At 38.4% G+C, this 22,357-nt stretch overlaps 4 protein-coding genes across 5 annotated transcripts; 3 read left to right on the top strand and 1 right to left on the bottom strand.

Annotated features, from left to right (window-relative positions):
- Positions 1 to 1,293: 1,293 nt before the first annotated feature.
- On the bottom strand, positions 1,294 to 10,171 carry LOC118275858 (polyribonucleotide nucleotidyltransferase 1, mitochondrial). Of its 2 annotated transcripts, XM_050695390.1 has the most exons (13): positions 9,827 to 10,171; positions 9,428 to 9,633; positions 8,669 to 8,879; positions 8,253 to 8,419; positions 7,634 to 7,790; positions 7,061 to 7,274; positions 6,305 to 6,432; positions 5,691 to 5,881; positions 4,840 to 4,997; positions 4,205 to 4,392; positions 3,119 to 3,242; positions 2,381 to 2,614; positions 1,294 to 1,792 (listed from the first exon to the last, which is right to left on the bottom strand). In XM_050695390.1, the coding sequence occupies exons 1-13, from the start codon at positions 9,937 to 9,939 to the stop codon at positions 1,640 to 1,642; spliced, it is 2,244 nt and encodes a 747-aa protein (XP_050551347.1). In that variant the 5' UTR covers positions 9,940 to 10,171; the 3' UTR covers positions 1,294 to 1,639. The 2 variants fall into 2 exon arrangements, with proteins under 2 accessions (XP_050551347.1, XP_050551348.1); XM_050695391.1 differs by lacking the exons at positions 8,669 to 8,879; positions 9,428 to 9,633; positions 9,827 to 10,171 and having other exon boundaries at positions 8,245 to 8,386.
- A 392-nt stretch (positions 10,172 to 10,563) lies between these two features.
- LOC118275856 (uncharacterized) lies at positions 10,564 to 11,860 on the top strand. The gene is made up of 3 exons (XM_050695409.1): positions 10,564 to 10,813; positions 11,240 to 11,331; positions 11,593 to 11,860. Exons 1-3 carry the CDS (start codon positions 10,718 to 10,720, stop codon positions 11,807 to 11,809), a joined length of 405 nt encoding a protein of 134 aa, XP_050551366.1. The 5' UTR covers positions 10,564 to 10,717; the 3' UTR covers positions 11,810 to 11,860.
- A 1,089-nt stretch (positions 11,861 to 12,949) lies between these two features.
- LOC118275733 (uncharacterized) lies at positions 12,950 to 14,468 on the top strand. Its single transcript, XM_035593801.2, has 2 exons — positions 12,950 to 13,548; positions 13,628 to 14,468. The coding sequence occupies exons 1-2, from the start codon at positions 13,038 to 13,040 to the stop codon at positions 14,437 to 14,439; spliced, it is 1,323 nt and encodes a 440-aa protein (XP_035449694.2). The 5' UTR covers positions 12,950 to 13,037; the 3' UTR covers positions 14,440 to 14,468.
- A 5,240-nt stretch (positions 14,469 to 19,708) lies between these two features.
- Positions 19,709 to 22,236, top strand: LOC118275737 (uncharacterized). Its single transcript, XM_035593806.2, has 2 exons — positions 19,709 to 20,831; positions 21,354 to 22,236. Exons 1-2 carry the CDS (start codon positions 19,814 to 19,816, stop codon positions 22,211 to 22,213), a joined length of 1,878 nt encoding a protein of 625 aa, XP_035449699.2. The 5' UTR covers positions 19,709 to 19,813; the 3' UTR covers positions 22,214 to 22,236.
- Positions 22,237 to 22,357: the final 121 nt, after the last annotated feature.

Below are 22,357 nucleotides of genomic sequence, written 5' to 3'. Positions count from 1 at the left end.
TCTGATTTAATTAGATTTTGAGCTCCTGACGTAATGTACAAATGTTGAAAGTTGTATGAATTTGGGCCATGGCTCAACTCTTCGCTACCCTTCATGTCAGTGTGAAATGTCAACTGTGAATAGAAGACATAAAAACAAGCAGACAAATTATTTGAGGGTAAGCAATCAACACCACCCATCACCCATGGTGTTTAGATTTTTTTCACCCACAACACCAGAGGAGTTACAAGTGCGATGTCGTTCCTGAGGGTCGTATTGAGAAGTAATAAAAACCCAGTGTAATTTGGAATAAAATTTATTGCTACTTATGTACAATTTTTGGCAGTCAACATATTTATTACACTAGAACTTATGTATTAAAGTACATAACAACTTGACATATAAAATACATAAACCAAACATTTCATAGGAAAAGTAATTGTGCAATACTGTAACTTAACAATTTATATGTAATGTTTTTATTGTTTGAAGCTTGGTACAATACCCTTAGTATGAGTTTGTTTTACGCTGAACGAAAACAAACCGAAAGCGTGTTCGGCCATCTGATTGGTTGGTTCATTCGCATCGGCCAATTACCATTAGTATGAGTTTGCTTTACGTTTGATACGCTCTCTGATTGGTTTATTTATTCGAGCCCGCCAATCAGAAAACCGAACGCGCTCTCGTTTCAATTACTCGTAAAGCAAAATAATATTAATAAGGGTACAGAGCGACGAACGCGCTCTCGTTTCGTTTTCGTTCAACGTAAAGCAAACTCGTACTAAGGGTACCGTTTTACAATAAAGTCGAGACGTCATAATTACGTGAACAAGAATTCATGAAGTCACAGTATTATTAAAAGGTAATAGTTTTTATGTTTTATCAAGCTACTATTATCCTTTAAAAAAACGAAGCTTGTGTTGGCCCTGAACATTTTTATATTACCATAACTTTTTTATAAAATTATACATTAAAATACAAACTAATGTCAACAAAGAATTTCATTGCGGGATGTATAATCAGTTGTACATCAACCTACTTTAGGCTCTACCATACAGACGCGTTATTATAGGTCGATAATATTATCATATGCAGTATTGTGTTAATGCGTCCCGATTCCTTTTACATTCCTTGCACACAGCTGCGTTTTTAACGTCCGATATATTTCTTATGTGAGAGCGGGTTATTATCGCAGGTGTGTGTACGGTCGTTTGCGTCCTCATACAAAACAGTCTAGAACTTATATCGGTATATCGCAGGACGGAGAAACGCAACGTCCTATTTCCATTGCACCGTTATTATCGCAGCTGTGTAACTACATGACCGTCCTGAAAACAGATATCGCAGTAACGTATGCGATATTATTAATAAACTGTTTTTCTTTCTTTCTTTCTTTTCTTTCTATATTATCGACCTATAATAACGCGCCTGTGTGAGCCTTTAGTCTGTCAAATGTCTTTATTACATTTTCAACTTTAATAATATTGATATAAAGTAAAAAATCCAAAATGATAAGTTTCTTTTTGTGATTTTGTATAACAAACACAACTTAATTTATTAACTCTCATCATTTTAACACACCAACTCATTCAACCTGAACTGACAACACACCACACAATAATTTTAACAATAATTACCTAGAAAATATCACAGTGTTTATTTAAGCTTTATCTAGCTTCTTGACAATGCCTGGTGGTGGTGAACTAAGCACCTTCTTGGACAGTCTGACCTGTCCGGAGACTGGGTCTCGGCCGAAGTACTTCACTTGGATCTCTGAGCCCACTTCGAGACCGAGTACTGAGGGGTGCTGTATCTGTGGACAATGGGAGGAAGAATTATATTGGTGGTAATATGAGGTAATTGTAATGATCCACTATATTATGCTTTATTGTCAATAGTATGTATTTTTTACTATTAAAATTACGCTTGTTTGGTATTGTGGTGTTAAGCGCGAATGCCCTGAATGAACAGGGGTTGCGGGTTCGAATCCCGAGTTGGGAAAAGTATTATTGAGTTTGCCCTTTCGAGTGAGGACAGGCGTGATGATTGAGGATGAAACCGTTGCCCCCACACTAGAATTTTCTTCTGTTTTGGGTGCGTTTACAAACATACAAGTTCACATATTATACATGACACCTCTGCCTACCCCTTCGGGGATAAAAAGGCGTGACGTTGTGTGTGTAATTTATATTACCTATTTCACTGCCTCTTTAGTTTATTTTTTATGGAATGGGGGCAAACGAGCAGACGGTTCACCTGATGGGAAAAGTATTATTAAGCTCGTTCGAATAAGTTCTTTTCGCCTCACTCGAAAGGGATATCCCTTTGTGTTTTCAGCAGCTTATGCCACACTACAATTTTTCCTAAATGTTTTGTATCAATATAAATAACAACCGCTTACCTTCCTATGATCGAGTTGCGTATTATGTACCAACGCAGGCGTCATGCCGGAGTACAGAGTGACCAGTACTCCGATATCCTTCACCTCCACGACCCTCGCCTTGTAAATCGCTCCAAACTCCAGCTCCGGAGTTTTCTCAGAAGTCAGCCACCCTTGTATGCGACTGTGTGCCTCGTCCATCGCCGCTTGTGATGGCGCGAATATGCTGTATTTAACGTCGTCTATTGGTGTCACCTGGGGATTAAATATTCGACTTTATTACAATATAATAAGGATTGAAATGTGTTACAGAAAATTTGGAAATTAAAAAAGTTTGTAATTACGCCTTAAGGTATGCGTCTACAGGCCCACATCGTATGTATGGCGTATGCCGTCATCAGTACTCATCGCATGTAGGCAATTAGGCATTGCTGATGATGCGGTTCGTACGATGCGAATCAGTGGACGCTTGTAATCTTGTATGAGTTTGTATACAAGACAAACTAAAATCCGTTGCGTGCGATGAGTACGACGCGTGGACGCGTACCTTTATACTTCCCGATATTCTTTACTTATTGGAAGTGCAGAACATTAGATCCTCATATCGGTAGTATTGTGACTAGATTATTAAGTCAAGAAATAAATTTGCTTTTGGCAATCATTATTATAAATCTATGAAAATTATTTATGTTACAGTTTAGGTAGACTTTCCCTTTTCAACTACATGGCATCAGGAATAAGGTTCACATTCGAACTAACCTGTACACCGGTTTCAAGGTACAGTTTCTTCAGGTTGGCGCCTCCCATGCCGAGCAGTTTCGGCCTCTTGTGGACTTCCACCTCCATCTCCTCGATGACTGGCATGTTTTCCTTGTGCCCCTGTCTGGAATACACAAATAAACTAATGTGATGATCAGACTAAATATCGTCGCCCTCTCCGCTAACTGTCGTATCTCACAAACTGACGTATCTGCACTGACATTAAATAGATACCTTAGGGCTTTAGGGCGACTACAAAATTAAAGAATAAGCCAAGACCTATATAAAAAACTTTTTAATTCATTGATAAAGCCACAAATAACGCATCTGCAGTAATTTAACTGTAACGCCCGACCGAAAAGCGGTTGCCCTGGAAAAACATCAATTGGTAGTAAGGACAGTTAGCCGGGAGGGTGACGATATGATGATCAGACTTTATTATTATTACTACTAGGGGGACATCCAATAATCACGTGAGATTCAATTAGGGGGGGGGGGTTTCGACAAAAAACAAGAAACACGTGATGTTTGTACGTAGGGGGACGTGGGGCTTTATAAAATATCACGTGTATTATTTTTTTCGCCAAACGCGGGATTTTCAAACCTTAAAACGGGGTGTAGTATTGGTTTTTCCACTCACAACATCCCATAAAAAAGTATAATTATAATTATGCATTTCCAAACTTAAACCAATTTAGATGATCTTTTTAGCAACTTTTTTACCTACAAATAGATAAACCAGTCATATTTTCTGTATTAAAAAAATACACGTGATGTTGGTTGGGGGTGGGGGGTTAATCTAAAATCTCCCCTCTCACCAAGGGGGAGGGGGGAGTCTAAAAATCGTTAAAAAAAACCTCACGTGATTAATGGACGGGCCTTAGCAATCGAGCGATGGGGGGTGTAGTGTGGTAACAACCTAACGCCCGAATACTCAAACGCTACTCAATTTTAAGTTGTACTTAAATATCGTGCTATCTCTATTCTATAAAGAATTGATAGTGACAGAACTACATTTAAGAGCGTCTTAAAATTGAGTAGCATTTCAGTATTCGGGCGTAAGTCAGATATTATATGAATACTAACCTAGGTTTATCAATACACTGGTTCATAATATCGATGATCCTGCTCTTGGCGTCGCAGGCCTTCTGTATGGACTCCATGACGATCTTGAGCGGCAGGCCGGGCACCTTGACGTCGGCTTGTAGCGCCGTCACGCCTTTCTTAGTACCCGCCACTTTGAAGTCCATGTCGCCCATGTAATCTTCTATGCCCTGAGACGAATATGAAGATTAAAGTTTTAAATGTTTATGAATAAGTGGTTTTTGGCTTATTCACACATTTTTTTTTAAAGTTGAATATAAGAAGTAAAGTTTTAAAACTAAACCTTATAAATATCGTGTAGCGTCGCGGATATTGCTCATGAACATGAGCCCTGATGTAACATGAAACTAGTAGAGCTTCTCTCGTATAATTTAAGAGAGAAAGCTGTATATTACAATGTATTAATTTAGTACTGTGTATCACTATAGTTATTAATTAAATTATGAATTTCGTGAGACATACTTAAATATTTTTATGTTATGGGCTTACTCGCATAACTGTTGGACGAGGAACTCGGCTAGTTTCAAGCCATGCTCATATTCAAGAGCTAACATAACATCACCAGAAATATCTAATATTTTATTTATTAATTAAATAATCATCATAAACGGACTCACTAACAAATCAGTAAGGATCCTGTAGTCCTCGATTTGTCCTTGTTCATCAGGCCGGGAGACCAGGCCTATCGCCACTCCTGCAGCCGGGGCTGACAGGGCTACTCCAGCGTCCATCAGAGCGAGGGAACCACCGCATACTGACGCCATTGAACTTGAACCTGTGGGAAATTAGCCGTACAGCATTACGGATGATGAATTCTCCAACCTTACTCTTGACCTGGGTGTCATAAGAGCTGACGAAGGATCTTAACGTTTAACAAGAGCAGAAGCGCGATAAATATTATATGAACCTTTAAAACTGAGATCTCCAACCCGCTTGCCAAGTATTGAGATTATGGCAGACCCACTTATGTAGAAGAGATCTACACACCTCTTTCGCTTCATTGCTACATGCAATGAGGACGCATGAAAAGACTGTCAATGCATGTTTATTTTTTGTTTTTTCACTTCGCCGTCCACGGTACGCTGTAAACGGATTGGTGGCCAAACGCAGACTTATAAACGTTAAAAAAATTTAATACAATTATGTAATGAGCGCCTCTCGCCATCAAACGTAACAGTTTGGCGAGTTCAGATTTAAGGGCACGCTACTGTAAACTCTTATAAGATAAAAACATAAAAAAGATGTTTGGAACTTTTTCAAATGGTGAATAGTGATAATATCTGTATCATAAGCAAATAATAAAATAAGTTACACGTAAAGCGCTCATAGATAATAGCCGCAAAAAGCTTTAAACAGTGAGGAGTGGAAGGAGGGTAGGGAGGCCTTTGCCCTGCAGTGGGACGATTATGGCTGAAATCTTAATCTAAATCTAAAGCGCTCATAGATATAAAGATCTAACAACACTTACCATTAGACTCCAATACTTCAGCAGTTAGCCTGACAGTGTAGGGCTGGTGTGGCACGACGGGTAGCAAGCCCCTCTCGGCCAGGGCTCCGTGGCCTGCCTCGCGGCGCCCCGGGGCTCCGGTCCGACCCACCTCGCCCGTCGCGTATGATGGGAACTCGTAGTGAAGGAAGAAGCTCTTCTCTTTTATGCCACTGGAATAAAAAATGATAGAAAAATTGGTACAGTAATTAAAAATTGCATATAAATAGCAAGAAAATTTGGTATATTTGCGTTAATTACCCTATTTTAACAGGGCAAATGAAATTTTGTGTATAACCTATAGTAACTACATACATACATAACCTCACGCCTGTCTCCCATGGGGGTAGGCAGAGACAATGGAATGCCAATTGCCATGGTTCTTACACACTTCTTTCGCTTCATCAACAGTCAACAGTCTTTTCATGAATGCTCGTCGGTTAAAGGTACTTTTAATTTGGCCCTTTTTTAACTATAGTAACTATGCTAAGAATTACCTATAATAAATAAATAGTTAGCCCTTCGTGAATTTAACAGATAAGATTATACAAAATACAAGAAATAATAATCTATCTGACTACTGAAATATCACTTACCTAGTGAGCATAGTAAGAGTGTCCATCTTGAGCGCGCTCTCCGGGGAGTCGAACGCGACCGTGCACAGAACCTGGGTCTGCCCGCGCTGGAACACTGCGCTACCGTGTAGCGGCTCGTATAGAGACACCTGGGGAACAGGATAATAATGTATAGTATTTTTCTATGGGCCTTAGATGCCTGAAGCAAATAAATAAATAAAAAATAGATAAAATAATCATTAACATTAAACGACGGTTGTCGCATCGTTTGTCGAGTAATGATGCCCGTAACTATGAGCCCCTACCCTGATTTGAACCGGAGCTGCGGACTACCCCGGAGCTGCGGACTACTTAGCGGGTTTACCGGGGCTCCGGGTCGAAAAGCAGGAGAAGGAACGGGGTGGTTTTTAGTCAGTAAGAGTCTGACACTCCCTCTCGCCTCGCCCAAAGCGGGAGAAGTCATTAGATTTCCCCCCTCAAAAAAAACCCTGGTTTGAAATCCATCAAATAACCTCGTCAAACAAATACGTAAAGGTCAGCGTCCACGGGCCCGCATCGTACGCATTCCGTATGACGTCATCGGTACGCATCGCATGTAGGCATTGCTGATGATGCGGTCCGTACGATGCGGATCAGTGGACGCAGTTGTATGAGTTTCTATACAAGACAAACTAAAATCCGTTTCGTGCGATGCGTACGATGCGGACCTGTGGACGCTTACCTTAAGAAGATATATCTCTCTATCTATGTTTTTTTTATTATTTAATGCTACAATACCTGACAATTAATCTTCCTAAGATCATCCAAGTGCCGCCCATCACACCGTACGTCGGTCTCGAATATCATGTCTCGGAATATCTGCTTCAGGTTGGCGTTGAAACAGTCCTGTAACTGTGTGACATCGGCCTCCGTCTCACGAAGTTGGTTTAAAACTGTTTGTCTAAGTTCTGATATCGCGTTGTCTCGCGATATTTTGTCGTGGGAGAAATCGCTAGAAAGAAAGTATTTTTTATTGGTTAATATACATTAAAGGAGAAAAGCTCTACTAGTTTCGAGTCACAGAGGACTCTTCATCATAAGCAGCGTGCGCTGACGGCGCCTGTCATCATCCCTATTGTGTCTGGTTTTAATTGAGAAATTTCGATCCCAATATTATTTTGGCCAACCAACAACATAACTATAGTTAAAGACACAAAGTGCATTATGCTTTCGAAGTACATTTAAAAGACTTATTAATATTAATTGAGCAACTAAGGATTTTCAACTCTACTACAAACATAATACGGATCAAAACCAAGACAGACAAACAAACACAGATTACGAAGAAAAGAGACAAAGTAATCTTTTCACCTGAGTATCTCCCTGATCTTCATGGAAGACAGTGTGCTGATGGTGTCCACTATATCCTGGTGCAGCGGCGCCGGTGTCTCGTACGCCCGCTTCATCTTACCATGTGTCTTCTGCAGTTTCTCAATGCCACGAACTATTAGCTGGGCTTCCTTTGTACCTGTAAAAGTGTTGTGAATGTTATTTTTATTACGCTAACGAGCAGATCAGTTCATGGTAAGTTATTAGTAGCCTAATGGATATCTCTACAACTCTATAAGAGTTATGGTGTGGAACTGGTATCTTTAGATACCTCTTTTTTATGGGGGTAAAATCATCAAATAACATCTCGCCTTGGGCGAGGCGAGAGGTGCTTAGTGTCAGACTCCTACTGACTAAAAACCACCAAGTTCCTACTCCTGCTTTTCGGGGTCTTTAGAAACTTTATACACACGACAAAAAAGAACGCAAGCGTTTCGAGCCTGCGCATTCGTTCCAAAGCATGGCCCTTATTCGTTAAGATATTAATATTGAAATGTGCTACTTTTGTCACTATTCTTTATTATAATATTATGTAACCTATATAGTTAGTAGTTTATTAGGTTCTTTAATAACAAAATTACAACTGGACTTACTTGCATACCTAATTTGATGGCTTTCAGCAGGTCTTGCTGCAGTATGTCCTGGGCACTGCCCTCCATCATCACAACCAGGTTCCTGTTGGTCGCAGCCACCACCAGGTTTAAGATAGACTTCTCCAGGTCCTTGCGAGTCGGATTGATTATCACTTCATTGTCTATTTGTCCTATTCTGTAATGAAAAATGGTTTGTTTATAGAAAATTGTAAATAAAAATTTGTCTAGTTAGTGAGCAAGGGTCTCAGTTTAAAGTACCAGGTTTGGGTCAGGTATTAAATGATAATTACTAAGATTTTTTAGATTTTTGCTAACTTAACTTTTTTCACAGGTCCAGTTGGACACTGGTGTTAAAATTAGTTGATATTGAAAATGTACACCTCTCTACACTCTTTCTACAATTAAAAGGCGACATGTGACATACCTGACAGCCCCAATAGGTCCATTCCAAGGCACATCAGACAGCGCTAAAGCCGCACTAGCAGCATTTATAGCAACAGTTTCAGGTGGGTTCGTAGAGTCAACCGCAAGCATGTTACATACTATCTGCGTGTCAAAGAAATAATTCTGTGGGAATAGCGGTCGCAAGGAGCGGTCAATGAGACGTGATGTCAGGATCTCTCGTTCTGTTGGACCTGAAATAATTTTTTTGAATATTGAACCTTATTGATGTGTAATAAGTTCTGTTTTATCTTGTTACTAGTAAGTCATACATATTTTACTGTATATTTAGGTTTGTGGGTCAGAAGGAAAGGTTTAGAGTTAGTTATTTCTAATTGGAAATTGAATCTTAGTAATATTATTTAATGCAATAGTTTGTGAGCTTGCATGTATGTTTGTATCTCAAACACGTGAAAACAGCTAAAGGGATCAGGATGTAATTTGGAACAGGGGTAGATTATCGTCTGGAGTAACACATAGGCTACTTTTTATGTCACGGGAGTGTGGGCGAAGATGATTAAATAATGGGTTTACCCAATGTACCAAAGTTTATTGTTTGTTTCTGTTTTGTTAATTTATTTCTTATCTTTATTTAATTGAATATTATTGTTTATTTTCTATGTGTATTTTTCTACTGTGTGTGTGCGCTGACTTTTTCATTTTATTATTACTTTATGGATTTAACTATCTGAAATAAATGATTTATTATTATTGGATTTAAGTAACCAAATGTAGATCATACCTAATTCTCTTCTAAGGAAATTGGTTGGTATTCGTCCAGCGGCCGCGGCTTTTTGTCTATAGTCTACTACAAGCGGCAAAAACGATGAAGAACTTTGTTTGGCTTTGGAAACCACTGTGGATAGTATGGCGGTGTTTCCCAGCGTAGCCACACAGGCGCCATCTGCAAACCTTGCATACTGGCCAGTTTTTAGGTTCATAGATGTCCTGGAACCAAAATAGTTTTCATATAAGCTAGAACATTTTTATTTTGTAAGGTTTTTTATCTTTATTCATGTGATAAATAGTAAGAAATACTAGTAGTAGTATTTTGTACATAGTAATAAGTTATTGTTCATTTATTATCAATAAGAATTTTAATTCGGCCTTAACCTTTTTTTGAACATAACCTAAAACTTACCCTTTAGAAAACGGTATATCGACCTCGCCAACTGCTGTTTGTGCCGCGTAACATCGAGAACATCTCCGTTGATGAATTATTCGTGATAAAAACAAGGGTTTTCTTGCTAACATTGTTTCAATTCCTAATTTTAATAAGGGTCAAAAAAGGACGTTGTTATGACACTGTTTCAAATTGTCTTTTTTAATGAAAAACAAACTATATTGAACTGTTTAAGAAATCTGTGAAGAGTCTTATGAGAAGATTTTATGGTCAAAAGATTTAAATTAATTAATGTTTTGGAGTAATTTAAAATTCGGGACTTTTTTGGTAGAGATGAATGAAATCAACAGAAATGTTCCAAGTGATAAATCTGATCTTAAACATAAAATCTTTTTCGTTGCCGTTCTCTCTCCTTTACTTTCCGCTTTAGATAGGTATTGCATCTCCTTCTAAATGTCAAACCAAATTATGCTTATAAATTCCACAATGCTGTGTACCTGGAGCGTTTTCGTTCGTCCAGAAACTAATTGACAACTAGATATTTTGTCTTTATCAACGTAATAAGAAATTAATGCATAGTTGTATTGTTTACTGCGTAGTTACAAAATTGGACTTTAGTTTTCACTTATTTGTTATCACCTAAAGCATCTTTCATTGAATAAAGAAGTAAATGATTAAAATCTGTTACACCTAAAAAACACAAATTTCTAAACGCAGTTTGTTTACAAAGTGTTTGTCAGTTTCATTCAGCTGTTCATGTGAAATGAAAAAATAAACCTTTCTTCTCAAAGCACATGAAAGTTTATTATATTTTGTATTAAAAAAGCAAATCCAAACCTGGACGAAAAGAGATTCCTTATTCTAAGATAATTTTGTGTACTTTTAGTCTGAATTTTTATACCAATTTCGATGGCCTCAAAGGAGCCCGAAAAGAAAGCAGATGGGAACAGAGTAAAAAAGGTTCATGGAAATGATTCGTTTCAACGAATGAATTACCTATATCAAGTAAGTTTCCAGACTTTTTGTTATGAAGAATTCAGTACAAACCCAAATCTTGTTTAACTAAAAACAATGGTTTACTTACGTAAATATATAGAGAAAAGCTCTACTAGTTTCATATGCCTGTTACTTTTTTAATGAAGTGTGTCTCACAGTAGTTATTATAAAAAAAACATAACTCTCCTTCTGATGCAGTCAGGTAAAAATAACCCAACCTTGTTTATTTATTTTTATGTACTACTATCAGTAGTTACTAAGTTATTGTCCTATCTTTGGTGAGCAGTCATATTCAATATTTTAAATGTAAATATAAATTTATTAATTAAATAATGCATTTTCTTTGACTGCCAATAGAAAACTGTCGTGTTAAACTCTTCATCTATTTAAAATTGTATTTTTTTGCTATAATTAAACAACTAATTTTGTTTTCAGATCAGTAAACACATAGCAGACAAGAACCCAGCCTTATCAGCGTATTATGGAAACTTAATAGTTAGTGTTGCTAAGAAAAATGTTTTAAAAATGTAAGTATAATAATATATTTATTAGTTTAAGCATAAAAAATATTTTTTTCAAGAGATCTTATGGAGGTATTTACAGCTTTTAACTGCTCTTTAATATAACTTAATTTTTTTTATATTGATGTCGAAGGCATACCTTGAAGTGTGTTACACAAAGTGCACTATTAATTAATCAACAAAGGACACATTAGATCTTTTATTTTAAAAAAATGTGTATTTTAATACCTTGATACATTTTTTAATAAGTAATTTTTATTTTTACAGACATCCAGATATTAAACGGCAATTTTGTAAAAAATGTAGATGTATAGCCATCCATAAGGTCACAGCCACAATGAAGGTAAAAAGAAAAAACAAATCAAAAACAATCCAGTGGACTTGTGACATCTGTGGCACTAAGAGAAATTTTCCCGCCAATGAAAAACATGACCACAGATTATGGTTAGAAAAACCAGAGGCTGTACTTGAAGTTATTAATTAGTAAAATTTATTTAACTATTTATGTTTTATACCTAATAAAAAGAAAAATAAAGTCTGTTTTTCATTGATGCACTAATTTTGCAAAAAAATTAACCGACTTCAAATAAGGAAGAAGGAAGACGAGTATATCACACCTCCCTAATTCAGTCGGCATCCCAGTCGTTAGTCAGCATTTTCACATTTTGGGCGCTTTTCAAACAGATTTCCAATAAACTGTCTTTTGTCTTCATGGCTATTCGACTTGACTACGTAACGTTCGGATGCCACAAAAGATCTGTGTCGTTGCAGACGCTATCGAGCTGTCGAGAATAGCTCGCCGCCCGGCCAGAACTAGACACATACGTATGGCACGTCGTGTTTCGTGCGCGCCTCACGGAGCCATCAGACCACCTCAGATGGAGACTAGAAGGGCTGATGCCCGATCCTGAGCTGCGGACAATGGGTTGCCGCAGCTCCAGCTCAAAGCAGGAGTAGGAACGGGGTGGTTTTTAGTCAATAAGAGTACATTCTTCTCTCGCCTCACCCAAGACGGGAGATGTCCTTAGATGATTTCTCCCCCCAAATAAGGCTGCTGAGGTTAGTCGTAATGGTGATTCAGGCAACGAGCAGGAACGGTTTCCTTTGCGCCACACTGGTGCGAGGGGAACTGGGAAGCTGTCTCCTGTGAAGCAGCTATGCTTCTTAAATAGGAGTCGGTGTGACTTGCAGTTTCAGAAGTTAATTTCCTTTTTTATTGCATTTCGGGTATCTACCTAATTTAAACTTATGTTCCTTATGAGCTGAGTTTACAAAGCTGCTTTTTCTTATTTTTGTTCTCCTTTTTGTGTTGTATTTGCGTGTATACGTACTTATTTCTAATTTAACTAGGTATACAACACATGCCCAACACTCCTAGGCCCGAAAGAACAGTCAGTGAATTACACAAAGAACTGTTCCACCCGGGAATCGAACCCGTTACATGTTACCCAGCCACTGGCCACTACTGCAGTGGTAAATGTAAAATATGGGCATGTTACCATTTTTTACGTTTTGGTCTCTATTATTGTCGTTTTTGGGTGTTATTTTTGTTACAAATTCCAATATATCGAACCACTTACATAAAATAAATTCACCCATAAATATTTAATGGCTTCAACATTTATTGTAATACTTACCGATAAACATTTAACTGCTCTACGCTTTTGAATAAATATTTCTCGTAGGATACATGTTAGACATGTTGAAGTAAAATGCGGTATTTTTATTTAACGATACTGATTTTGACGCAAAGCGTTATTCACGCAGCAATATTCCCGAATTTGAAAACCAATGTTTTAGAAACTTGGAATGAAGATGACAAGACAAGAACTGATGTCCAAAAAGCAATGAGACATTTCCAAAATAATAAAGGGGAAAATATACAACAGAAGAATCTAATTCAGAACAAGGAATTGAAGAATGACCAAAACATAGACGTCTATTTGGATTTGCTTGCTTCGAAATTGGCTGAAAATGATCGTAGACGCGCCTCACGAAAAAACTTTTACGGACATCCTATATTTAACGAGTTAAAAAATAAAAGGCTCAGAAGTTTGAGAAGGCAACGTCTGTCCAAGGACGACTTGTTCGGCGACAGTTCAACAAACACAAAGGAAAGGGAGAGGGGAAATAAGGAAATGGAAGAAGCGTGGCTTTTAAAAAAAATGCAAGCGCTTAATTCATCGACAATTAGGGGGGACGTGGCCAACATGGCAGCGGCTAGTAAGTATTGTAGTTAAAGAAGATTTGTCTTTAACAAGTAACCTCTGGATCACTGACTAAATATTTCTTTTTCTTCTAGGACCATGGGCCGTACCTTGTGGAGATCCAATACAACACGACATGCCGTGGGGTACCTGCATGGTTCAAACACAATGTGAGCCCGAGTATAGAATATATCGCGGCGACTCCTTCTGTGGACAGACTAGGTTCATTTGTTGCGCGCTTCAGCCGACTAACTACGATCTTTATCATGCGATAGACATTTCGGCGGCCGAAGCGGGCACAAGTTACTCTACAGATTCTGATGACGCTTACCGTGACAAAGTAATGGGATCACGTGAAGTTAGTAAGAAGAGAGACCGTCGCCAAAGGAGAAACCGTAAATTGGATAGAGCCAAGAGAAAAAAGAAAATGATAAAGAGTATTAAAAGGATAATACAGGAAATTAAAGATATATTGAACAAAGCATATAGTAACGCGACAACAGTACGACAGAAAAGGACAACAAGACTTCAACAGCTGGTATATAATATGAAGAAGCAATTTCGGTTGGATCGTAAAGCTGTAATAAGTGCTCATCATGCAGAACTGAAGGATAAAGATGAGGCTTTTCAAGCGAAGCTGAACGGTGTGAGAGGCCTTAACAACGCGTATATGACCAATGATACGTTTAGAAGTATCATTATAAATGGAACGGTTGATAAAGAGAAGCTTCGGTCAGTACTACAGCAGTATCCGCAGCTACAGGAATACATGAAGGCGGAGAGACGCGTGGATGGTGGAGATGCAGATACAGAGTCAGATGAGGCGGTAGATCTGAAACTGAAACTGACGGATTCGAAGCCTGCAATGGACGAGTACGATCTCGAGTACGGAATGATATATTTTTGAGAAATAAATGCTTCACGTACCTTCATTCATTGTTAGTTTTTTTTTTCAATAACTTATAAATAGATAAAGTAAATTTGGTTTCCTCCCTCCTCCCCAAAATATTAAACCGTAGGCCAATATAACAATATCATCGGTCTACAAAAGTCCGTAACTGTCCACTGTCTAACTATGAGTCCCTTGAAGGTCGGCTGGTTGACTTTAACGAGAGTTTGTACCCTTGGTACGATCTTTTTTTACGTTTAAAGTAATCGAAACGGAACGTGTTCGAAAGCAAACACATACTAAGGGGACAGTTGGAGTTAAGCGGTAAGAAAATTAATTAAAAATAAGATTAAGTTAATAAAATTAAAAATAAGATTTTTTTTTTATTAATTTTTAATTTTCGAAAAACCGACAAAAGCCCAGCAATACTTTCTCCGACCCGAGAATCGAACCCAAGACCCCTTATCCGGCAGACGCATTAGCGATCTCTCGACCAACGAGTAGGCTTGAGAAAGAAAGGGAATCAAACAGTTTACGAATTTCATTCAGTTTTTATAAGTATGTCGGAGGAAGGTGTGGGCGATACTCTTCGTAACACATAGGTAGAGCTATGTGTTGGCAGCAATATAACAATAAAATCTTCTTTAAGGCAGTTGTCCCACCTGCAACGATTGAACGAGTAACGAGTAGAGCTAGAACTAGAAACGAGTGAAAACGAGTGAAAACAAAAACAAACAAGTGAAGCGAGCACTGCCGGCAGTTGAACAGTCAGCGATCAACTATTTGTATATGCATCTCTTTTGTTTAACGGAAAGTATATCTATTGTACGTTTCTTGAGCGAGAAAATAGCCGATAGTTAGTCTTCACTCGCCGTTGGTGGGACAACTGCCTGAGAAATGATTGTTTATTTTCGTAGATTGCACTGGTATACTTTAATTTCTTCTCCATAGGAATCTACAATTTGGAACGAGCTGTGCGAGTGGATACCATAACTTTCTCATTTTAGAGACTGAATTAAACAGAGTTTTTTTTAAGTCTCTTTCATATTATAACATTAACCCTATAGCCAACTGTGTCACTAATATGCGACAGATATCCATATCCCTGCCACTCATACCGTATTACTGCGACAGAGAAAATGCTCGCTCTTACACGATCACTCTTCCTTATTTAGTGTAGATATAATTATTTCGATTAGTAGCCCCGCGCTTGGTGCATGATAATTTATTGATATTTAACTGAGGGGTTAAATGGTTAGGTTTGGGTTAGGTTTGGGTTAGGTTTGGGTTAGGTTTGGGTTATGTTTGGGTTAGGTTTGGGTTAGGTTTGGGTTAGGTTTGGGTTAGGTTTGGGTTAGGTTTGGGTTGGGTTAGGTTTGGTTAGGTTTGGGTTAGGTTTGGGTTAGGTTTGGGTTAGGTTTGGGTTAGGTTTGGGTTAGGTTTGGGTTAGGTTTGGGTTAGGTTTGGGTTAGGTTTGGGTTAGGTTTGGGTTAGGTTTGGGTTAGGTTTGGGTTAGGTTTGGGTTAGGTTTGGGTTAGGTTTGGGTTAGGTTTGGGTTAGGTTTGGGTTAGGTTTGGGTTAGGTTTGGGTTAGGTTTGGGTTAGGTTTGGGTTAGGTTTGGGTTAGGTTTGGGTTAGGTTTGGGTTAGGTTTGGGTTAGGTTTGGGTTAGGTTTGGGTTAGGTTTGGGTTAGGTTTGGGTTAGGTTTGGGTTAGGTTTGGCTTAGGTTTGGGTTAGGTTTGGGTTAGGTTTGGGTTAGGTTTGGGTTAGGTTTGGGTTAGGTTTGGGTTAGGTTTGGGTTAGGTTTGGGTTAGGTTTGGGTTAGGTTTGGGTTAGGTTTGGGTTAGGTTTGGGTTAGGTTTGGGTTAGGTTAGGTTTGGGTTAGGTTTGGGTTAGGTTTGGGTTAGGTTTGGGTTAGGTTTGGGTTAGGTTTGGGTTAGGTTTGGGTTAGGTTTGGGTTAGGTTTGGGTTAGGTTTGGGTTAGGTTTGGGTTAGGTTTGGGTTAGGTTTGGGTTAGGTTTGGGTTAGGTTTGGGTTAGGTTTGGGTTAGGTTTGGGTTAGGTTTGGGTTAGGTTTGGGTTAGGTTTGGGTTAGGTTTGGGTTAGGTTTGGGTTAGGTTTGGGTTAGGTTTGGGTTAGGTTTGGGTTAGGTTTGGGTTAGGTTTGGGTTAGGTTTGGGTTAGGTTTGGGTTAGGTTTGAGTTAGGTTTGAGTTAGGTTTCTAAAACTTTTTCACGTTCTAAATATAAATTAGATACTCTAAAACGTTCCCATACCTACATTTCTAAAATTGAAAAAAGACCTACCAATGAATAATAGTCCGAATAATCTGATGTCAAAAAGTTACCTACAAAAAATATCTATGTTGAGTTAATTATTCTTCTAGAAGTTTTTTTCAGACCTTAGAAACCGCACAATTTCGCGGTACATTAGGTTGTATTGGTACATAGCTACTTACTTAGTTATTTATCACAGTTATTACTTCTCGCAGTAGGTATGTTGTATTATTTATTGGGTATCCCATATACAAAGAAAAACTTGTGATAAAAAATGTTAGACTTACCTAGATTTCGAGATAAGCAAATGCGATAAATGTGCTGTTTAATTTTTTAGACTCCTCAGCGCCGTAAACAGGGGCTTTACTCTTGAATCTAATTCCGATCGATCGACATTGATATTGTACAATTCCGTACTCTTGATTTGTAATTGCAACACTAGCGCCCATTGTATCCGTATTGCGTGAATATTGAATTAACTACCTACATGGTATTGAGTTTGGCTTTATATTCCGTATTCTGAATGCTATTTTAACAGCTACGACTGCGGTTGGAGGTATATTTTTGACATTGAATAATTATTGAGATTTTATTGAATTAATATTAAGATCTGTTTCAAGAGTAAGCGCCCATATCAGTATGCCATAAAACCACATGCACAGCACAAAAAAAATAATTCGAAACGTCTACTAAGTATTGTATTTGAGTATCGATTATGATTTGACGAAACGCTTTGCGAGTATACTGAGAAGTTAGAACTGCACGCGTGCGTGACAGACATTTGAGCGACATTTGCGTTTGAAAAAGTAAACTTTTAGGTAGGTAGCTCAGTAATACCGATTCGGCTGATTTTGATATTAAATAAATATGAAATGAAATTAATTTATTTTGTAAATAAGCTACAAAAGAGCACTTTTACACGTAAAAAAATATTGGGTAAGTATAAAAAAATCTAGATGAGGTCGGCTTTTCCTAACGGACTACCTACTCTGAAAAGAAATGCCAAAACAAAGTCAGAGGTCGTTATTGTCTTTTTTAAAGTTCAGACAATATTTGAAAAAGTGTTGTGTGAGAACCGAGTAAGTTTATTCTGATGAAATATGTATAACGGCTTACTCACGTAAATAAACCGTCAAAAGCTCTACTAGTTTTCGAATCGACAGAGGGACTCTTCATCATGAGTAGCATGCGCAGACGCGGCGACGATGCGCTATCAGTATGCTGTGCGACGTCGAGCAGGTCCCAGTATATATTTACGTGAGGACACAGTTAATTTACTGTCTTTTTTTTTTTTTTTTGCAGGGGGAAAATCATTCCATGACTTCTCTCGCCAGGGCAAGGTGAGAGGGAGTGTCAGACTCTTACTGACTAAAAACCCCGTTCCTACTCCTACTCTTCGAGCCGGAGCCCTGATAAACCCGCTAGGTAGTCCGCAGATCCGGATCAGGCATCAGTCCTACTGGGCCCCATCTGTGGTGGTCGGATGGCTCTTTGAGGCGCGCGCGGAACGCAACGCGCCGCACGCACGGGTCTGGTTCTGGTCGGGCGGCGAGCTACCCTTGCTCGCCGTCCGCAGACCCGCACTTACGGTGGCCGGAGATCGTCACGCGATCCCCGACGCCCGGAGTGTCCTTCGCGTCGGCTGGGGCGTGTGTGGATTCGGTTATCATTGTTCTGATAGTCGTGTCGGCCAATAGGCTGATCCCTAAAAGCCTCGACACCCATCTTAGGAGGCTGGCGTTGGGCAGATGGATCAAGGGCCTGATTGAGAAGGCAGTTTTCCTGGAAACGGCACGCATTGTTAGGACGTTTCTGACTTTGGAGCCCTAGCGGGTTTACTGAGGCTCTGATAATCGACAGCCAATGGGGTAAAAAGGTTCTCGAACGGAGCCACGTACTGACAAGCGCAGGTTAGAACGTCCAGTCACAAGATGGACAGTAGACCTGGTGAAGGTCAACTGTCCTTCTTGCAAATCAGGCGTCAAAAATGTTTCCTTTTGGTGAGAGTTGTTTTAGGGTTAGGTTACAGTATAACCTGTATTATATCATACAAATGTTTGATATTATGTAATAACTAGCGGACCCGACAGACGTTGTCCTGTCTACACGTCTTTAATTTGAAAATTTTAAATTTTATTAATAAGCTAAAACATTCTGGACCTTTTTGATGAAAATTATAATTATTATTCAAATGTTATGACAATATCTAACGTCATTAATATTTGACACTGCGATGGTAGCGCCGTCTGTCGTATCCAATGTAAAACATTCCAAAATCAACAACTACTAATTAATTAAAAATGAATTAAAAAAACATTGTCCAGCGGACAAAATGGAATCTAAACCATTCTCAGATCCCCTTGAACACACACAAAAAAATTTCAAAATCGGTCCAGTCGTTTAAGAGAAGTTCAGTGACATACACACGTACAGAAGAATTATATATATAAAGATATAAGGACTGCAAATCACACGGTAAGGGTAGTATTCTGTGGTTAAATATTTCAATTATTGGCATGGAATTACGTTTAATTTTTTTTTCTATGACAGCCCCGGATATTTTTTGAAGGCAGTAAATTCATCCAATGACTTATCCCGCCTTGAGTGTGGTGAGATAGAGTGTCAGACTCTTACTGACTAAAAACCACCCCGTTCATACTTTTGCTTTAAGTCGGAGCCCCGGTAAACTAGGCTAGACATACAAAAGAAACTTCGTTTCTTGGTTTTTGAAATTCTGAGTAGGTGATGGGTAGTGTGGAGGTTAGTATTGGTGGTGGATCGCTGGTATAAGACTACACTATGCTCACATTTCACATGTGACATAACTAGAGAAAAAAATATTTTTTTATAAAACATTGTGCTTGTTTGCCTACACGATCCGTTCAGTAAATGAAAAGAAAAAAACTATTTGAAGGTTTTCTATTTTATTTATTTAGTATACCTATCTACTAACATTTTAGGTGTTATTAAAGTTAAGTTAGATTTCCATAAAATAAATTCACCCATAAATATTTAATGGCTTCAACATTTATTGTAATACTTACCGATAAACATTTAACTGCTCTACGCTTTTGAATAAATATTTCTGATAGGATACATGTTAGACATGTTGAAGTAAAATGCGGTATTTTTATTTAACGATTTTGATTTTGTGCCTAGGCGCAGTACAAGAATCTTCTGTTTCAAGTGTAAAACCTACTCATCCAAAACGGCATGGAGATAAAACGAATGAACATGAGTATGGTCACCGAAAACCTCAAGGTGAAATGAGGCATTCCCAAAATGAGAAAGGAAAACATGTAACAGATGAAAAATTAAAAGAAGGAAGACATATAAAAGATGATAAAGAAAAAGAAGGAAGGCATGTAAAAGATGATAATGTAAAACACTTAAGGCATGTGAAAGATGGACAACCAAACGATGCACGGCATGCGAAAGGTGAAAAATTAAAAGAAGGAAGACATCAAGACGATAATGTAAAACAAGGAAGGCATGTAAAAGACGAAAAATTCAAAGAAGGAAGACATACAAAAGATGATAAAATAGACCATGGGAAACAGGTAAAAGATGGGAATATAAAACAAGGAAGACATGTTAAAGAAGAAAGCCACGCGAAAGATGGAATATTAAAAGAAGGTAGACATACAAAAGACAAAAAAATTAAAGAAGGAAGACACATAAAAGATGAAAACAAAAAACAAGGGAGGCATGGAAAAGACGAAAAATTAAAAGAAAGAAACCACGTGAAAGATAATAAATTAAAACTTCCGACATCACAGAATATTACTAGGAAACATCCTAAGGGAAATGTAACGAAACCCATGCAACGTTACAAAATCGGGCCAGGTGTACCCGTGATAAACTTGCTTAACAAAATTCTACTCAAGAAGAAAGGACGTGTCGGTGGAAAACATTTGCGTGGCAATCACACATCACTTAAAAGAAAGCACAAAAAGTCAAAGGATAATAACTCGAAACCGGGTTTTAGAGCAGAAGATGACACCAGTACTGATACTACCAGTAGTTCCGATGAGGAATTGTGGCCAGAAGAATGGGATGACTATTGGCTGAATAAAAAAATGGAAGCACTTAATACTACGAAGGCTAGAGGAGACGTCATCAATATGGCGGGTGCTAGTAAGTATTCTAATACGTACTTGTTCTATTTATGTATGAGAGTTTTAGATCAAGCTTGTTTGGCTTTTTGAACATTAAGCTTTTATTATGCAATATTAGTTATTTATTAAGTGTGGGAGAGCCATGCTTCGGCCCGAATGGGCCGACTCCACCGGAGTGATACCATGGCCTCACCGAAAACCGACGTGAAACAACGCTTGCGTTGTGTTTCGTTGTGTGAGTGAGGTTAACGGAGGCCAATTCCCCGCTTCCCAATCTTCTCAATCTTCGATTCCCCAACAACCTTTAAATTCCCAAAATGCCGGCAACACACTTTTAACGCCTTTGGTGTTTCAAGTGGACACTTGAAACACCAAAGGCATTATCGATAGCTTACCATCAGGTGATACAGATGTATCACCGCGCCGTTAATCAGACAGATGCCTGATTAACGGCGCGTTCTTTAAAAAATATTAGTTTACAATATTATGTGCCTACTTGCACTGTTGTACTAGGTAATTAATGTGTGAAAATTGCTTTTAGGGCCATGGTCATTTCCTTGTGGAGATCCAGGTCAACATGATTTACCATGGGGTACCTGCATGCTAGCACCTGAATGTGACGCCGAATATCGAATCTATCGCGGTGACTCCTTTTGTGGAAGGACTTCTTTAGTATGCTGTGCGCTTCAGTTGTCCAACTACGACTTCTATCATGGAATCGATATTTCCTTTGGCGCCTCCAGTTACTCTACAACTTCTAGCGATGAAGATATGATTATACTTGGACCCAAAGAACGTAAAGAGAGGCAAGAAAGGAAAGCAAGAGAAAAACGTAAACAGGAAAGAGCCAAAAGGAAAGATAGATTGGAGAAGAGTATCAAAAAAATTGTAAAAGAAGTTAAAGATATTTTGAGTAGAGCTTTTAAAAACGGAACAATGGAACGAAAGAAGCAGGTTGACCGTATAAGGGAATATATAAAAAAAATGAAGAAACAATATAGAGAGGATCGTAAGAATCTTATAAACATGCATCATGCAGAGATGAAAGTGAATGATGAGAAGTTGCAAATTAAGCTTAACCAGATCAGAGGTCTGAACCTGGCGTTTATGACGAATGCTACGTTCAGGGACATTATTGTTAACGGGACGGTGAACAAGGAGAAACTCATTAAGTTGTTGCGTGAGCATCCGGAACTGACGCAGTATTTCCAGAATAGACGCTCTGGTGGTGGTGGACCGTATCTAGGGCCAGTGCAAGAGGCGACAGATGAAGACCAGCATGAGCATGCATATGAGCATGAATATGAGCATGAACGTGAGCATGTGCGTAAGCGTAAAGTCATGGATGCCAACACTAAGTCTCAGGAATATGATGTGGAATACGGAGTTCTCTATTACTGAGTAATTAAAATTAATATCAATTATTGTGTTTTCTTTTTCCAAAATTCAAGTGAATCCCCGTAAATACTACCCCAAGATTTTTATAATAACAATTGTGAGACATACTTAATTAACTAAAAAATCACGGTTTACACACGTAAATTA

The sequence above is a fragment of the Spodoptera frugiperda genome, chromosome 8, assembly GCF_023101765.2.
Source record: "Spodoptera frugiperda isolate SF20-4 chromosome 8, AGI-APGP_CSIRO_Sfru_2.0, whole genome shotgun sequence".
Taxonomy (NCBI): domain Eukaryota; kingdom Metazoa; phylum Arthropoda; class Insecta; order Lepidoptera; family Noctuidae; genus Spodoptera; species Spodoptera frugiperda.
Note: the sequence above shows the minus strand (reverse complement) of the source record. Positions and strands in the feature narration are given on the sequence as shown.

Bases quoted from the DNA above. Each gene is read 5' to 3' on its own strand.
- LOC118275858 (XM_050695390.1), bottom strand. From the start codon at position 9,939: ATGTTAGCAAGAAAACCCTTGTTTTTATCACGAATAATTCATCAACGG. The intron at 6,433-7,060 runs GTATTGTAGCAT...CCTGTTCCCCAG, and splicing joins TTAGGAAGATTAATTGTCAG to GTGTCTCTATACGAGCCGCT. The intron at 5,882-6,304 runs GTAAGTGATATT...TTTTTATTCCAG, and splicing joins ACTCTTACTATGCTCACTAG to TGGCATAAAAGAGAAGAGCT.
- LOC118275737 (XM_035593806.2), top strand. From the start codon at position 19,814: ATGCGGTATTTTTATTTAACGATTTTGATTTTGTGCCTAGGCGCAGTA. The intron at 20,832-21,353 runs GTAAGTATTCTA...AATTGCTTTTAG, and splicing joins CATCAATATGGCGGGTGCTA to GGCCATGGTCATTTCCTTGT.
- LOC118275733 (XM_035593801.2), top strand. From the start codon at position 13,038: ATGCGGTATTTTTATTTAACGATACTGATTTTGACGCAAAGCGTTATT. The intron at 13,549-13,627 runs GTAAGTATTGTA...TTTTTCTTCTAG, and splicing joins GGCCAACATGGCAGCGGCTA to GACCATGGGCCGTACCTTGT.
- LOC118275856 (XM_050695409.1), top strand. From the start codon at position 10,718: ATGGCCTCAAAGGAGCCCGAAAAGAAAGCAGATGGGAACAGAGTAAAA. The intron at 10,814-11,239 runs GTAAGTTTCCAG...TTTTGTTTTCAG, and splicing joins GAATGAATTACCTATATCAA to ATCAGTAAACACATAGCAGA. The intron at 11,332-11,592 runs GTAAGTATAATA...TTATTTTTACAG, and splicing joins AAGAAAAATGTTTTAAAAAT to ACATCCAGATATTAAACGGC.